This window comes from Ostrea edulis, chromosome 2, assembly GCF_947568905.1.
Source record: "Ostrea edulis chromosome 2, xbOstEdul1.1, whole genome shotgun sequence".
NCBI classification, from domain to species: domain Eukaryota; kingdom Metazoa; phylum Mollusca; class Bivalvia; order Ostreida; family Ostreidae; genus Ostrea; species Ostrea edulis.
Genome location: NC_079165.1, coordinates 35,136,235 through 35,149,080, shown reverse-complemented (window position 1 = coordinate 35,149,080; position 12,846 = coordinate 35,136,235). Strand labels below are relative to the sequence as shown.

At 36.4% G+C, this 12,846-nt stretch overlaps 1 protein-coding gene and 1 long non-coding RNA gene across 2 annotated transcripts; one reads left to right on the top strand and one right to left on the bottom strand.

The window, feature by feature from the left end:
• Positions 1-967: 967 nt before the first annotated feature.
• LOC125680374 (glutamine synthetase-like) lies at positions 968-7,714 on the bottom strand. The gene is made up of 7 exons (XM_048919878.2): positions 7,566-7,714; positions 6,525-6,695; positions 4,747-4,908; positions 4,463-4,609; positions 2,249-2,376; positions 1,775-1,974; positions 968-1,664 (listed from the first exon to the last, which is right to left on the bottom strand). Exons 2-7 carry the CDS (start codon positions 6,682-6,684, stop codon positions 1,379-1,381), a joined length of 1,083 nt encoding a protein of 360 aa, XP_048775835.2. The 5' UTR covers positions 6,685-6,695; positions 7,566-7,714; the 3' UTR covers positions 968-1,378.
• Positions 5,523-10,951, top strand: LOC130051639 (uncharacterized). The gene is made up of 2 exons (XR_008799906.1): positions 5,523-5,804; positions 7,974-10,951. It is a non-coding gene; the product is annotated as an uncharacterized LOC130051639 (long non-coding RNA).
• The last annotated feature ends 1,895 nt before the right edge of the window (positions 10,952-12,846 follow it).

Genomic DNA, 12,846 nt, shown 5'->3' with positions numbered 1-12,846 from the left:
TCTTTGAGTTGTCTTTCTTTGTTCCAATCTCGTGGGGTGCATGCCGTGTTTATGTGGTCAGTATCGCTGTAGCTCTCCACACTTTTGTAATTTAATTAAGGTTGGAAAAGGTAGCATGTAAAGTACGATGCATGTAATTATCGAACCAGGTCAACTTAAGCATCGAACGAAGAACCATCAGATAGAAAATAATGTTAATTAAAAAAAGATATATTAATAAACATCGGGGTACAGAGGGCCTCCTCTCCCACTATTTTCTCTCTCACCTCCCCGTCAGGGTACAGAGGGCCCCTCTCCCACCATTTCCTCTCTCAACTCCCCGTCAGGGTACAGAGGGCCCCCTCCCCCCGTCAGGGTACAGAAGGCCCCCTCTCCCACCTGCCCGTCAGGGTACAGAGGCCCCCTCCCTCCACCCGTCAGGGTACAGAAGGCCCCCTCTCTCTCCTCCCCGTCAGGGTACAGAAGGCCCCCGCTCTCACCTCCCCATCTGTTCTCTTTCTCCTCGTTTTGTGTCTGTCCCTACATATAGCTAAGCCTGTAATTTGAATATATCGGGAAAGGTCTATGATTTTCTGTAGCTTTCAAAATATACGTTTTCCAATCGTTTACATTAGGAAGGATAATTTAAAGAAAATATACATGAACCCGCGCAGTGATTTCAGTTACCCGACGTCTTAGCATCCTTTGTTGGGGGTCTCTAGATCCTGTAAAGTACTCCATCACTTCTGATAATGACGAGGCCCTACATTTTCCCCTGGCTCACAGCTTCGTGCCATGTATTATGTCATTCAGATTCGACCATGTTCTGGGCACATTCATACCATGAACTGGTCAAGGTTTCACACCGTGTGAACTGGATTAGGCTAATTAGGTTTCTCCATCATTGCGTTCACATCACACCAAGTTATCAACACAACAGCTGGCATGACAGTGATTATTTTCCCATCTTTACAAAGATAACTCAAAGTTTCTCGATTTAAAAAAAAACCACAATGTTTCTTTTATTTTGCATTCAATAATAAACGAGAAATGGGAGATTCCCTCCGTCAGATACAGTTATTGTAAACAGGTATCATGATATACATGGTTAAAAATAAATATGATTCTACGTCAATGATAAATGAGTATGTTCTATGGATACATATAACCATATGAATAAGTACATGTAAAAATAAAAAATGTGCCTTTCGTTAACTGTACAAAACAAACAAAAATTTTCAAATCGACAAGATCTGCCTGGTATACAGGAAATTTTAGAATTTCCTATAATGAAACAAACACAGAATTTCACGACAAATAAAAACACGAAAATCAGACAATTGTTGTATATTATTTTACAACAAGAAATCAGACCCTAATGTTATACATAAATATGTTTCTAATCTAAACACGTCGTCCTGACGATGACCTCTGTCACAGAGTAAGGGTCACAGTTTGAAGATGGCCGCCTGTCTTCGAGGTAGCCCATCTTATCTTCCGCGACGTTCCGAGGGATTCGGATGCTGGCCCCACGGTTAGCTACTCCTGCGGAGAAGTCGTGGATACTGGAAGTCTCGTGGAATCCCGTCAGTCGTCTCTCGTTGTCTTTTCCCTCCTTCGGATCGTAGGCTTTGATGTGTCGTACGTGGTGCTTGGATAGTTTTTCTATAGCGTCCTCAATGTATCTGAAATAAAAGACAACAAATATGCCGTGATACGCATTGAAGGAAACATTTTAATAGTGGGTTCTATAAATCACTAGTCATTTGTTACGGAAGTTGTTTTGAAAACATACTTGATTCCTCCTTCCTCTCTCATGGGGAGGGTACTGTAGTTACAATGAGCACCGGCGCCATTCCAGTCTCCTTCGATGGGTTTGGGGTCAAGGGTCACCACCACTCCAAAATCTTCCGCTACCCTGTGTAGGAGATATCGCCCCACCCAGAGATGGTCGCCCATGTCAATGCCCTCACAGGGACCAACCTGAAACTCCCACTGGAAACAAAGCAACCCTGATTAATGGACGTTATCAATATGGGAATCATTAACGTGTTGGCCGTTGGTAGATGATGGTTATATGTGTATCGTCAACATTGCTTTGGGGCAAGTACATGTATAAATCTATCATAATAAACCTTCTTGTTGATCTGTGACCTTGTTTACTGGCCCTTCAATGACCCGGTCTTGTTTATTTTCTATTTACCTTTTAGACCAATGTTTACTAGTGCTAAAATAATATGAATAAAAAGGGGTTTTCCTTCCTGCCTACCTGAGCTGGCATGACTTCAGCGTTGCAGCCAGCGATTTTGACGCCTGCGTACAGACAGGACCTGTAGTGAGCCTCAATAATGTCACGCCCGTACACTTTATTTGCTCCAACTCCGCAATAGTATGGACCTGACAACAAAAACGAGGCCAAGGTGAGATAATCAACAAGTATTGTCTTATCAGATGAACTTTTTCTTACTTAGCAATCTGCAAAACGTATGTGTATATATGTGTGTGTTTTATTCCAAAGACTATAATATTGAACATTATACGATTCAAATGACAAAATACAATACAGGGTTGAGATACAATGTTCATACGGTAGTCAGACACTTCGGCCTAACGTTCTGAGACACTTCGGTCGTGTAACACCCTACCCGATAGGAAGGTTTTTTTAATCTCATTTTTCACTTTAATACATGACATACTACAATGTAACATTTGCACATGCGCATACATTTGATAACATAGTAGAATTTGATCCAACATCAGGGTCGGAAATCTCTATTATGATAATAAGAGTCAAACTGTTCGTTGAATAAATACATGTGTGTGGTCAGATGCTCTCGTTTCTTTTAGTCTAGTCATATTTGACGATCATTATTGATATCGGGGGGGGGGGGGGGGGGGGGGGGGGGGGGTCCTGTAAAAATGTGTCAGCTCTTGATTCCAAAAGACACTTGTAAATTTTATACCAGGATAATTGTTCATATATAATCATTATATTTAGAAACAGGTTTGGAAGTAGTTAGTAAAAGACGGGAAATCGCTAAATTAATGAAAATGTATAAAATTCACTTTAATCTAGCTTGTACCACAATATCTAGGTGATATCATTGACAATTTTCGAAAGGATACATCGCGCTACAATAGTCGTTACGAATATGACCATATACCTCCGACAACTAAGCAAGAAATATATATATACATTGTATATATATATAAATATATGTATATATATGATAAATCTTTTTTCCAGATGCCATTCGCAAATGGAACTCTTTAGCAAACGAAGCAAAGAAAACAACCTCTGTCAGTTCCGCCGAAACATTTCATTTCAAAAGTGCCTAAACATTTTTTTCTTGGCAAAATAATAGTAAATATAATTCATACTAAATTAAGACATATCTAATGATTTACACAGAGGAAACACTTTTTAAAAGATTTTCAGTAGTAAAAAATGTTATGCAATAATTTATCATTGATACACGGATGCAGATTCTCATGACAGTAATATATTTCATGATATATGTACATGTATTTATTTTATCTATACATATGTTTTATGACAATTGTTATCAATTAATCTTAGGTGAGAACCTTATAAGTTGTCAGAATTTGTGTTCCAACCTATTGTATATCATATATGCAATAAAATATGTTCAAATCATATAATGTGTGTTGGTGATGTCCCTGATTATGTAAAACAGTTATGTAACCTTGGATATGATATAGCATTATTTTTTCAAATATGAAAAAAGGTTTCAAATATGAAAAAAGGGCATGAGGGCAATTGTGACCCGTTGAGGTATTACTAGTAACCTGACCAGCAATCTATCTAACCTACAAGTCCATTGAATTCAAAATTTAAAGTTCAAAATACAGTTCTGTAGGAGGTTCATAATCCGTTTTAAAGGTCAGTTAATACATATATATCTGATGGAATATTTTTAATAGAAGTAGAACTTAAAAGATCGTGTTTTCCTCTTTTTGTTCAGGTGTGGCCAAATAATGTACAGTAGTTGTGATATGACACTGTGTGCGCGCGTGCGCGTTTATGCTATTTTTCTTCTTTCCTTTTATGTCATGTATTTATATTTAGATACTAATCTTATCACAAATTTTGTGTGTCTTATGCTTTGATTTTTCCCCCTTTTATATCACATATTCATATTTAGATACTACTTTAGATGTTAATTTTATGTTTGTGTATATGTTTTAATGCAGGACCACAATGGAAACTAGCTTATATGCCTAATTTGTGTTATCCTGGATAAATAAAGGCTATTATCATTATTATTGTATAAAATGTACTCTTGTATATCAAAATGCCTTCGGTGGACTTTGTCGGATAATGGGGTGGTGGAATTCTTGTGTGTTGACACGCATTCACCGGTTGTGATTTTATTCTCGTCGTTGCTCGAGGGGTGAATTACTGGTAGTATGTAGTATGTCAATAAAACAGCCCCAGTATGTGTATAATACGTCTGCTTACCTTGTGGTCCCGGGAAACCGTTTTTAGGCCAGCCGAAGGGGTGACCATCAGTGTCTAACAGTGTATATTCCTGTACAATCCCAAACCAGGGCTTCTTTTCTTTCGCTTGCTCCATGACCTCGTTACATAATTTCCTACGATTTGTTTCTGCCAGAAACAATATATATATGGGTACATAAGTTATTTATGTCATACACACTTCCAGTTCAACTATCTCTTACTCTCGATATGGTTATGTCTTGATAAAGGTTTTTTTTCTACTGCAGATTGTATATAATTCATACCTGCTGGTTTTTGTTGTAATTTATAGGACTTCACAAAGAACCAGTTTATGGGGTCCTTCCTAAACGGATCTCTGAAGATAGCAACAGGATGAAGGTACATGTCGGAATTCGACCCCTCGGCCTGGTATGTACTGGAGCCATCGTAATTCCAAATGGGACATTCTAAAATAACACATTATAACACATAACGTATTTCAAATAAACTGAAATTGATATTTGATATGCAACTTTTAAATATGATGTAGAAGGTTTATTTCATGTGTGGAAGGGCAAGGGACTTGTATAAGCTAGCCATTAGAACGAGGACATTTATTTTTATATACTAGTAGGTTTAGCGCAATGACAATGCCACCCTATCCACGGTCCTTGACCTTATTCACAATCTTTTACTCCCTAGACTCCAGCAATAAAGGTCAAACCCACCTACACCCCACCCCCCCACACCCCCCCCCACCCCCCGCGACCCGCGGGACACAGGACGAAAATCCCCGATATGGTTCGCTATAGAACAAGTTTTAGTAAGTCAATTTAGGACGGCTCGGGACCAGAAAACACATTAATTAAATTATTTTATTTCATTGAATATATTAAACTCATTTGATCAGCACATGTATGAACGTGTATGTTCCTTATGTCACACGACGTGGCTAATGCTATCTACAAAACTGATCATAATGAATGGGTTTTACAGAAGTACTTTTACACAGAAATGGTCTATAGTCTGTTTTTCTTTTAATAAATGATATAATACAGACTATAAGAACTCTTCAATATCAGGAGATAAACAATTACGTAATGGAATCTGTCGCAGTGTTGAACAAACTTAGGCGGTAAGCAATGCGGCATTTAGTGACAGGGACTAAGGTGAACACTGTTATCATACCTAGGTGCACAACCGGCCGAAATTGAATGTGATTTTCCAGACATTTAGTAAGGACATGATCAGTCGTCAATGTCCAACAATCCCGTCATCCAGCCAAGCTGAATCTCAGTCAATCAGTGGAGATCAAGAAGCCAGATCGACCGTGGGTCTATGTGCCTCAATGCAGTTTGATAATGTACGTCTTTCATGCTTGGAATGAGATATGAACTTTCACGGTTTCGATCAGGTCTGATGGACTCATTTGCATGAATCACACGTGATAGTTAGGTAACTGTTTTATTAATGTCAAGGACTTTTTTGCACATTACCCATCATTGCATCACAGGGAAATTAGTCAGCTTCAGTCCAACGCCCACTTGCACTTTTTAACTCAGATGTCCACTTAAACGTACTTGTTTGTCAATATTAAGTATTATAGTGACGAATTCCCCATCATTAAACAGTCTATGAATCATTTAATATCACATGTATCGCCAGTCAGTAAATAAAGTATTCCGTGAAGGGTTTCAAAGTTTAGATATGCGGTATAATTAAAATATTCAGTGAAATGTGAACGGTCTCTTCCTAAGTATATATATTATTAGTCATAAAATAATTACATGCACTCAGCTCAACTGCAAATACATAAGACTTACATGTACTAATTTATGTGGAAACGATGGGGGTTAATTATATTTGGGGGATGGGAAAGACCGAATATAAATAACCCCCTCGTTTCCACAGAAGTTATACATGTACAAGTCACTTCGATGGAAGAGTGGAGGGGGGGGGGGGCTTCTTGATGATATTGTAGTCCATTACACAAGACATCTACATGTACCACACATACACACTATACCCCACCCCCGCGCATATACACCATGTTTTTTGTTGTTGATAACTTGTATTGAATTACCTTTGGGGTGTTTGGGTTCGAAGTCCAGGGTTCTGCATTTGGATCGGACCCCTTCCCCAGTCCCGTCAATCCAGAGGTATTCGCACATGACTTTACTGTCCAGTGGAAGGTCCATATAGCGGTTTAAGACCGCTTTGTTGGTCTGCGCCGAGTATGCCATTTTGTAATTTTCTGCAAAACCAAATTATTTTGAGTTCAGCTTTATTTGTATTCACTATTGTATATAATACCGAGCAAAGCTCAGACGGGCCAAAAGGCCCGTCCGCGAAGCAAGGCTCTATTAAAAGGTAACACATATACGTAAAATAAAAAATGAGAAAATTTGCAAATGAATACAGATAATCTCTAAGATTTATTTCATAATTCACTTTTTTCTTTTTTGAATTAGAACTGGAAAAAACTTTCCAGTCCGAGCCGAAACGCTAACTAACATTAACGCACAACGCTATAAGCAGAGCGATGTTCAGGGTGAATGGCCCAGTCATGCTGCTCTCTCGTGGCAAACCTGTGTCAGCTTTGTGTACATCGTACATTCGTGTCAGCTGGTCTCTGACTTTACGAGTCCTATGTTGATGCATATGGCAGAACACAAGTTGATTTTCAAAAAAGTATTACTTCTATTAAATGTTTTTTTGTTTTGTTATTTTTTACATTTTAATTTCACATTTACAATTAAATTTGTAACTAACAGAATTATTCACGCGTTTATCATGGTTAGGACGGTCTGAACTTTTATATGACCTTCACCTTCCACATCGGGGGCTTTACATTTACATAACAGCTGATTGATAGTAAAAAAAATTCTAAATCAACTGAAACGATAACCAAGGTCAAACAATCTACCTTACCAATTCAGCCTACTCTATAGAAATAAAACTTGTAAAAGTGTGATCACAAAATTTTTCCTGTTTTCACACCACGAGTATAATCAATGAAATCAGCTGTTTTTGTTTACATCCAGCTTTCCTGACCGAGCGTCCTTACATTGCTACAGACGACGTGCATTTCTGATGTACCTGGGAGGAAATTTAAGTGTCTTACCTTGCACCCTTTACACACTTTCAGATCCTTGTCCACTCGTTTTGAATTCTGAATACGTTTTACACAAATAGAAGTAAATTTCCAGAACCGTAGAAAAAGTACTAAACATGAACTGAGCAAGCCTTATTTCTGATTGGTCGAAGTCGATTTCTCGTTTTCGATTGGCCAGTGCCGTCCAAGATGCTTCAATTATTAGTGAGTGTCACGCATGTGGTGGCTGTTATCGTACGAACGTACGATGAACAGTTTTCCCAAGAAAAACTAATAATGATAATAATTTAACATTTTTTTTACGCTTCCTGTGCTCTTTTTAAAAGAAATATAAAATGTGTCAAAAAATTAAATGAATTGCTGCATCTGAAACTCAAATATCGTATACATCTGTATTTATGAACATATTCTTTTTAGTTTGTTTTAGGACTATGAATGCAAAAAATGTGATGATACACTATCATTCTGGACATACCAACAGCCTGACATCAACGCTAGTTTATATATACATGTATATATTTAAAAAAAGAAAAAGAAGATTTTATCAAAATCGATATCATCCGAGGTACGTGCATCCTGTTATGTGTGTTATTATACTTACCTATACCCTAGTTCCTCTATGCAGTGTTTGACTCGTTTTGAATTTTAACATATTTCATTGTTTAAGTGCATAGGGGCTTACATTATACAAAAGGTTTTTAGAATCAGATACATAATTTTTACCTTTTCTGGTGTTCATAGTAGTAATTGTCACACTTATAATCCCAATTTATTAGAATTATAAATTGGTGTTGGAACTTCCCTCCATGTTTTGTCTAGTTTGTTTTTGATGGAGTTCACTGATTTTGTCATTATATAATATCATTTGTCGTCCATTTTAGGTGTCTACAACTGTGTGTGAAGTAGTGTTTTCTTGTCTTCTCTTTGGCTATTTTCTTTCAATGACCTTTTGTCAATGACGAATCGTTACATACACTGATGTCATATTATATACCTAGGATAACCCATGAAAGCCGAAAGGCTGATCTCTAATGAATTGTTATCAATAAAACATCTATGGCCGAGTTTGTTTTCGTCGCTTGCCTGTAGAATAAGACAGGAGTTTCACGTCTTTATTCTCGACTGTCCGAGGAAAAAGTGTTGTATAAAGATTACACTAATTACTTTGTACAAAATTCATAATAATGAGGTTCTGCAGTATCTAAAAGAAACAATACCTAATAAAAACAAACAAAAAGTCCACGTACAATCTCCGTAATGGAGACAACTATACAGTACCAAAATGTAGACTTGAACTTTATAAAAAATCATTCGTTCCAGTTGCTGTATCAATGTGGAATTCTCTTAGTATTGAATCAAGACAGGCTTCTTCAATTAGCTCTAATAATATCAATAATTCTAAACCACCTATATACTTTTCATATGGTTCTCGTTTCCTGAATATAATTCATACCAAACTAAGACATGCATGTGTTCTGAATTATGATCTGTATAGACGCAATATTGTTGATTCCCCGTTGTGTTCATGTGGCATGCGTGAAGATGCATACCACTTTTTCTTTACTTGTAATAAGTATACAAATGCTAGATATAAATTAATGGATAGATTGCTAAGATTACATGATTTGGTAATAATTGATACACATGTACTACTTTGGGGTGATAATGTTTTATCTATTGAACTAAATAAATTTATTTTTTCAAATGTTCAGACGTACATTCAAGAAACCAAAAGATTCAATTAATGCTATATTGTACTACTACTTATAGAATATACCTATATGTTCCATTATTGTATTAACTATTTACTGTATATTAATGACAATTGTGTGCTATTCTATTTTTATAAGGAGAAGAACTCGTAAGTTGCAAGAACTTGTTTCTAATCCTTTTGTATATAGTATATACAATAAAATATGTTCAAAACAAAACAAAGATTACACAAATAATAGTATCAACGTCTTAGTAGAAATTTGTAACAACAGGTGTTACACAATATGCTATGTGCAAAATACTCATGAAATACAGCATCTACATGTTCATCTACAAATAAGCATTGCTATAAAGCTTCATTGCTATATACTGGAATAAATTAAACTGCGTGGTGATACAATAGTTTTATATGTAAGGGCACCTCTAAACGTTACACACTCTATATATTACACAAAGAGGCTAAGTCCGTTTTGGGCCCGAACTCTGTGATACCATAAATATAGATATTCGGGCCCAAAACTGGCTTAGCCCCTGTGATATTACAGTTATGAGGCGATGATATGGCATCTTATACATCTGTGATAAATACACTGAAACCTGGTACAATAATCGAAATAAATTAATTGATGGGAAACTGTGCACTTATTTTAAACTTAAAGTAACTCCACCCTCCTGTGATGTCATCAGATTTTGCAAAATTAATGATTTATTTTGATTTATGCATGATAGGAACATAAATTTTGTTAGAGTCTTTTCCGATAGTTATTGTAAAAAAAAAATTGTAAGATTAAACTATTTCAAAATTCTAAGTTATAGATGAATAATCAATGATACGTTTTAAAATATTGAATCCAAGGACAATAACTCTGTTTTTCTTTCTTTCTTTATAAAGTCTATTATGTGTTAGATTTCCTTTGTTTTTACAGACATTTTGTATATTTTTGTGAAGATAGTTTTATGAAATTGTTATGAATGCTATTATATCGTCATAATAATCAGTTTGTATGAAATTTTGATAACGCTGTTTAAGGAAAATTGCAATTTTCTGACGGTGATATATGATTCTGTTTATGTACGTCTCGCATCTTAATTAAAAAGTGTGATGATCTATGTATTTTATTTGATAATTTGTTAGTTTGAACTCTAATGAATGGAAATAAATACACTTTTAAAACTTGTATCAGATAAAACTGGGAGTATGGAGTTACCTTAAGGATTACTTTGGTTTTGAGAAATAAAATATTTTGATATTAGAAGATCTATTTATAAGTTACGGATATCAGCTCATAAATTAATGATTGAAGTTGGTAGATATTCTGGTATTACTAGGAATGAACGAATATGTAACAAATCCGGTTCATTAGGTGATGAGGTTCATTTTTTTAATTAAATGTGAAAAGTTTTTGTGTTGCTATAGAAAAAAACAGTTAATTTTTTTTACTAAACTTAATGATGAACAAAAATTCATTTACATATCATGTTCTGAAGAGCCATCTATTCTAAATATAACTGGGAAATTTATTTTGAACAATGTATATGACACTGTATTTGCATGTAACTACATGTATGTGTTATGTAATCACTTCTTTCTTTACTTGTATATGTTTATGTACAGAATTTGTATATATTTTCGTGCTGCCCCTTGAGGGCCCTTGATTGGAAAATAAAAATATGTTCAGTTCTATACAATTGTAACCGTAAGGAAGGAAATGCAAAGGAACAGATCGGGAATCGAACACGGGTCCTGTGAATCTTTAGCCAGGTGATCTGGGCTAACAGGCCACCGAATCTGTCCTCCCTCCTCAAATTGTCTTCGCCCTCGAAGACACACAGCCCAGTTTCCTTTTGCCCCTGGCAGGACTTTCGCCTGCAAGTTCAGGGGTGGTAAACGGCACCAAATGTAACAGGAAGGTTGAAAATGCAATTCAACGCATCAGACCATGATTCGAACTCGGGCCCCCTGAATCTCTAATCAGGCCTGGAGGTTAAAAATTTTCTTGAGAACGTTTTCATACTCAAATCGAACTCTGTGCTCTAAATCTTACTCGTACTCAAAAGTGAAGGTTATTTAAAACTTAAATTATTCTCATACTCAAATGGAGTACATGCTGACGATTTTTCGAGTATGTTTCGAAGCTTGCTCAGAGTTGTACTCAAAACAAACATGTCTGAGTTTGAGTATGAGTACGGTAAAAGTTTTATACCCTCCTGGCCTGGTGATCTACCAACTAAGCTATCTGGCTCGAACCCGGCTGACTGTTACAGGCTGACCGCTACACAAAGATATGGAGGAATTATATATACTCAAATATTTGATTTCATAATTTACTTTGTAGTGAGAGAATGTTTTTGACTGATGTTGATGTAAATCAAACTCAAATATAAGCATATGGTTTTGTTTACATAACCAACAAAGGAACTTCTGTAATTTATTTTAACTTCCGGTAATCAGAAAGGGCGGCGGTGTTTGAAGTGCCGTATTAAACCGTATTTTGTTAATGTTAAATACCAGAACAAAATTTGGTCAGTATGATAAGCTATAAAAATATGATCAGGCAATTTCGACAAATTATAAATGGGTAGGTCTACTTAATGTAAATAGAAAATTATGATTTTCTAATGCATATTTATGAAGTAGTGACGTTTACGGTGGTTGTTCGCATGCGCGCGAGAAAAAATATTATTAGAAACATTATGGGAGGTATGGTATATAGTCGTACTGAATGATGATTTCGTGTTAAACATAAAATCTAACTCCCCTTCCATTGTTAAAAGTGATTCTCTCTACCCTGTTTTCCGTCTTGCTGTCTGTATTGCTAAATGTGCCCAATCAACAGCCTTCAGGTCTTTACTTTCGAAATCCGCGTGCAACGTCAATTGATCATAAATATTTCGAAATGGGGCGTTCTTATGCGACTCAGAGGATACATAACTAAATAGGAAATTAACCTGATTACTTTTTTATCCGATTTAGTTAAAATGCATAATTTGCAGAAAATGTATAACTTATATAGCTTGATATAAAACACATGCTTTTTATTCCTACGGTTATATCCAAAGAATACGACATATATCATAGTTTTAACAGCTAGGTATAAAAGACTCAATAAACTAGATAACCGATTTTACACTGAAACGAATGAGAACCTTTTCTCGGACCCGTGGGGATCCGGGTTAGAATAGGTCCTCAGTACCCCCTTGCTTCAGCTTGTCGTAAGAGGCGACTAAATGGGGGCGGTCCTTAGGATAAGACCGCAAAAACCGAGGTCCCGTGTCGCAGCAGGTGTGGCACTATAAAGAACCCTCCCTGCTCAATAGCCATAAGCGCCGAAAATAGGCGTAAATTTTGCAGCCCTTCAACGGCAGTGGTGACGTCTCCATATGAATGAAATATTCTCGAGCGGGACGTTAAACAATATTAAATCAATCAATCGGACAGTCAAGAATAAAGACGTGAAACTTATGCTGAAGCTAGTCTGGCTCATCCCGACGTTTGTATATACGCCGACTCCCTACACTAACGTCGGGACGATCCAGACTAATGCTGAAGCCTGGTTGCATTGTCGTGTATTGAATA

Bases quoted from the DNA above. Each gene is read 5' to 3' on its own strand.
- LOC125680374 (XM_048919878.2), bottom strand. From the start codon at position 6,684: ATGGCATACTCGGCGCAGACCAACAAAGCGGTCTTAAACCGCTATATG. The intron at 2,377-4,462 runs GTAAGCAGACGT...TTTTGTTGTCAG, and splicing joins CGGTTTCCCGGGACCACAAG to GTCCATACTATTGCGGAGTT. The intron at 1,975-2,248 runs GTAGGCAGGAAG...CTTTGTTTCCAG, and splicing joins CTGAAGTCATGCCAGCTCAG to TGGGAGTTTCAGGTTGGTCC.